The sequence below is a fragment of the Pterocles gutturalis genome, unplaced genomic scaffold (assembly GCF_000699245.1).
Source record: "Pterocles gutturalis isolate BGI_N339 unplaced genomic scaffold, ASM69924v1 scaffold135, whole genome shotgun sequence".
Classification (NCBI taxonomy): Eukaryota; Metazoa; Chordata; class Aves; order Pterocliformes; family Pteroclidae; genus Pterocles; species Pterocles gutturalis.
Window position 1 is genome coordinate 13555 of NW_010142959.1, and position 4961 is coordinate 18515.

Genomic DNA, 4961 nt, shown 5'->3' on the forward strand with positions numbered 1-4961 from the left:
ACAAAATAGAGGCAGAGGAGAAAAACAACTGTGGTTATCTGGTAATGCAGCACCGTCTGGTCTCACCCCTAATGCAGAAGGCTTGGGTCTCAGTCCCCCTTCTTTCCACCTGTGGAGCACAGGGGTGCAGGCATGTGTCAGCTCAGCTGCATTGGAGTGACCAGGCACTGGAACCAGTATGCTGTGCTGAGCTCCCGCTCTGCTGCTCCACTCCAGCTGGCTTGAACCCAGACAGCTCAAGTTTCTCTGTGTATCACTTCCGTGCTCTCCAGATTCTGGGGCCAGCACAGGCAGAGGCAGCCCAGATCTGTTTGCACACAGGATTTAAGTTGCCTTCCTGTTGCGCAAAGCAGAGCAGAGATGAAAGGGGCAGCAGCTGCAATTACACAGCTTTGTAGAGATTCCATAACCATGGGTGCATTTCCTGTATCTGGAAATAAGCAGACACTTTTCAACCATTTTGACTTGTATAAGGCTGCTAAGTAAAGGGAAATTCACCCACCCTGCAACTTCAAGAGCTGCAGCTGCAGGGCGGAAGCACAGAGCAGTAAGCATTTTGCTTACCTGCTGCTGCTTTCCTCATGCAGCGACACTTTCTCCCTACTGGGGGGAGTATTTTTACCTGCTAGGAAGAATGAGCAGTAAGCTAGAAAACAATCAAAAGGGCTTTTTTTCTTCCCCTTACACTTTCTGCCTGGAGTGATTTAGAGAAAGTATGATTTCTGTGAGGAAAATAATCACAACCTGAAGCTGCTGTACCATCTTCTGCTTAACACTGCATGAAAGCATTTAGGGGTCCTCACCCACTGCCTTCAAAAGTCTACAGGACAAAAAAATTAAAGCATATTACATCCCAGAGACAAATGAGGTACATCTATCATTCATGGCTTTTTGTGCACAATCTGGTCACTCCGAAAGACGGCTATTCTTCAGTTGAATCATGCATCTATCTGTCATGCTTTCTGTACAGTTACTTAGCTATGCTCCTTACGGGAATTCAGTTTGCTTTCCTTTCAGATTGCAAATAAAAAGAGAAACAATAGGAATAAGAATTACATAAATTTAAGTACACGCTTTTATTTTATACTTTCATGGCACATTTTGATTTGTAAACATTAAATTATCAGTCCCCTTCTTCATATGCTGAAAATAACCACCAGACATTTGAGAGCATTACCTGAGATTTAAAAAAAAAAAAAAAAAAGCGAAAGATCTGGCATCTTCTACCTTACTCACATACAGTGCCATTTTAGGAAGAATTACGAAAGGGAATGTTTTCCAAAATAGGACAATTTCTTTTTGACTATAAAGATATAGAAAATATATCAAAACACTGTGGAATGATCAGCTGTATTCAGAGGATGTTGGAAGTCACTGTCTCAAACAATTCCATTAATGCATAGCTGAAACACTGCATCAGTCCTGCAGCAGCATGATATCAACATTGTCATGAACACCTTGTAAAAGTAGCTCCCCTTGATAAGTGACAATCTTCCGTCGTTTTGCAGCCTTAAGAGTTCCCACTAGGGCTTCAAAAAGGTTGGCACACTTTTCATCAGCAAAGAGTACACCAAATTTCACGCTCACTTGTCCATCAGCATCTAAATCAAAGATATAACATGCAGATTTTCTTTCAGTTATGAGAAAAAAAGTGACACGTAGGCAGAACATTGAAAGTAAACCCCATGGTGTTTCCCAATTTATTGGTGAACATATTATGAATGCTGAAGTAGTAGGCAGAACTCCTGCCTGGTATGACTTTCCCTTTTTTCCAGAGACTCACATGAAGGATGACATATCTATCTGTTATGTTTATTTTTACTAATGACTTTCTGAAACCTATGACCAGCACAGGCTGGTCATTGAACCTCTTCAAAGCATAAGGAGGAAATTAGTTTTAAATAATTAAAATGTTAAAACTATTTTTGACAAATAATTGAAACTGAATAACTGAAATATATGAGCAGGCAGCACATCCACAAATTGCATAAATATTTGTAAAGAGGAGTTTCAACAATGAAAAACAATCTTAAGAGAAAAGGCTACCTTATAAGAAAGTTTAAGGAAGGTAAGGACTATATCTATAACTCCTGGCTTAGTTTTAGGCATACACATCAATTCCTTCCAAATAATACTATGATGAACAGAACTGAAGTGTATGAATTCTGAAGTTCAGAAGTTACCAAGGAAAGAGGTAGAAGAAGGTTGCACCTTTTCCTTCCTTGATGGCTGTAGCAAGTATTGGAAGTCTAAAGCAAAGGGTAATTTTGCAGCTGGTTTTAGTGGAAGCGGGATTCAGGCCTACATCCTCTGTGCTGCAGAGGCTTAAACATCTAACTTCATAACAGAACTACTTTAAAGGATGGGACGAAAGGGAGTACCATACAGTCCAACATTAAGTATGTATGCAAGTTTTCAGGTTCCCTGAGCCTGCTTAATTAAATTTGCCAAGTTCATACGTTGATATGACTACAGCTGTGTGACATGTATGTCATATACATACATGTGTGTATAACATGACTACATCCGTATGATCAGACATATTACCATACTTACTTTTGGTTCCCAACCGCCGAATCTCCTCAACTAAGAGGCTAATTTCATGTTCCACATTCATCGTGGTCTAAAAAGTAAAATAAATTTTGACAAAGTTATTAGGATACCTGTAAAACCTTTGCGCCATCCTGGCCTGTTCTCAGTTCATCAGGAATGTCACAGCACTTCATAAATCCCAGTAAGCTGGAGACACATGGCTAGAGGACAATCTGAGATTTCAGTCTTGAATGGATAAAAAGCCTCCACGCCTTCACATTTGAAGAGAAGTGAACAGAAACTACAATCTCAGTACATTCTAAACAAATATAAGCAGCTAATCTCAGAATATGAAAAATGTGGGAAGGTTAGGGCAGGGTGGGGTTTGTTTGTTTTAAAGAACGAGGTCAGGCTGCCACAGAATCAGAGCATCCTGGTAATGTCAGAGGTCTTCAGGGGCTTTGCAACTTTCTGTCAATGCCCTCAATATAAATGGAACACCTTCCTTTAAATTCCTCTCTGGGATATGGGATGTGTGGTAGATTTGGTTTTTTAAACCACATGACAGCTCTCCACTTATCCTGGCAAAATACTGCGGACATCCAGCTGCTTACAGCAGGTTGACGCACGTGTTGCCTGAAAGGACAGCAGCTACCGCACACCTGCTACTGAAAGAGGAATTGAAGCAGACATAAACTATTCAAGTGTCCTAAGAAGGAAATTTATTTCCACTCAGAGCAACCCCAAGGAACTACTACACTGGCGAACATATCCTGTGCACCTCTTTTCTGTGAAACCTGGCAATTTTCACCCACTTGCACCAATGCCTTGCAACAGTTTAGCTGAACACAACTTAGTAGATGGCAACACTACAGTCACACAAACACTATTGCTACAAAGCGTCCATGGTTAATAACTGCAGGCACCTGAAAGGTGTTTTGGGATCTATGCTGTGCAAAGTGGCATCAACACAATTAAACCTTTAGATGTGGAACTCCTTAAGTAAAAACTGGCATCAAGGTAAGCACAAGAAACTGGCCCTACAGACAAAGCAAAGCATCAAATGCAGCTTCCACAGGTGCTAACAATGCAGCCTGGAAGAAAAGCTTTAGAGTTAGCTTCTGGAGCTAAGCACAGTCTGAAAGTGGCTCAGTGAGCACTGAGATAGCCTCTACTGCTCAAGAAACCAGAATTTCTGCTCAGATCTGTTAAGTAAGCAGAGCTAAAAATCTGACATCTAGATGCATCACAAACTCTTCCTAAGAGAAAACCTTCACCTCCTTCAAGTTAAAATAAGTAAGAGTGATATAGTTCCACCTCCTGATCACTCATGTTTTATCCAAGAGGCAAAAACCCCTTTGTAACAGAGCCTTATTTCAGATCCCAAATTCACTTGCAAAAATCTGTATTTATGAAAAATCTATTTCATATAGTCATTTATATTTCATGTATCTGTATATATGAAAAATTGAGCAAGCTTACCATCAGCATGGGCTTCAGGCAAAGCCCCATCCAAACCACAGACTCATCCCGAACACATGGTAACAACAAACATTCAAGGGGATATTAACAGACCAGCAGGTAACATCATGCAACAGGATGCGGCGCGGCGGTAACACCTCTGCAAAGCCTGCCTTAAAAGGGCATGGCAGCAGTTCTAATTGCCTGAGATGAATTCTAGAAACTTTTAGATTTTGTTTAACTGAGAACTAAATATATTGTTACAAGTCACTGAGAAAAATATGACCCATCTACCAAAAAGCTTCCACTATCATTATTCATTTGTCAAACCGCCAATTTTAATATTGGCCACTACAATGGCATAATTAGCTTCTCTTTAAAGATGTTATTTTAACTTTAAAGGCTTTTTTTTTTACTTTAAACTCTGTAAATTCATATTAATTTCAAATTCTTTTCCCCTCATACACATACACCACCACTTTAAACAGCAGCATTTAGAATTTTTAAAAAAAGTTTTCTTCATTATTATGCAACACTTTTGGTATCAGAGACCCGTGTCTGTGTAGGAGTAAGGAAGAAAGGATTCTAGGTATTTTAAGCACACTTAAATATTTACTTTATACGGTCACATACTCAACACACCAACTACCAAAGTGCATGCCAACTATTCAACTCTAATATTTCTGATGCAAATATATTGCTGGAAGCCAGCGACATGTTTCAGTACGTAGGACGAAAACTAAACTTCCCTTTATTTGCTGGAAATCACCTAACAGTTATTTACCACAAATACATCTTTCTAACCACCCGCACCGACCTCTCCCATTGCAGATACTGCAAATACCTGAGAAAATGGCTCCTCGCCGGGCCCGCCTTCGGCGGCTGAGCGCGGTCCCCTCTGCCTTCCAGCAGCACCTCTCGGCACGACCTCCCCCCGGCTCCGGCTCAGCCGGGGCACGGCCGGGCCG

General features: G+C 40.8%; 1 protein-coding gene across 1 annotated transcript; it reads right to left on the minus strand.

Moving 5' to 3' along the window:
• Positions 1 to 1073: 1073 nt before the first annotated feature.
• On the minus strand, positions 1074 to 2617 carry ABRACL (ABRA C-terminal like). The gene is made up of 2 exons (XM_010084521.1): positions 2557 to 2617; positions 1074 to 1601 (listed from the first exon to the last, which is right to left on the minus strand). The coding sequence occupies exons 1-2, from the start codon at positions 2615 to 2617 to the stop codon at positions 1417 to 1419; spliced, it is 246 nt and encodes an 81-aa protein (XP_010082823.1). The 3' UTR covers positions 1074 to 1416.
• Positions 2618 to 4961: the final 2344 nt, after the last annotated feature.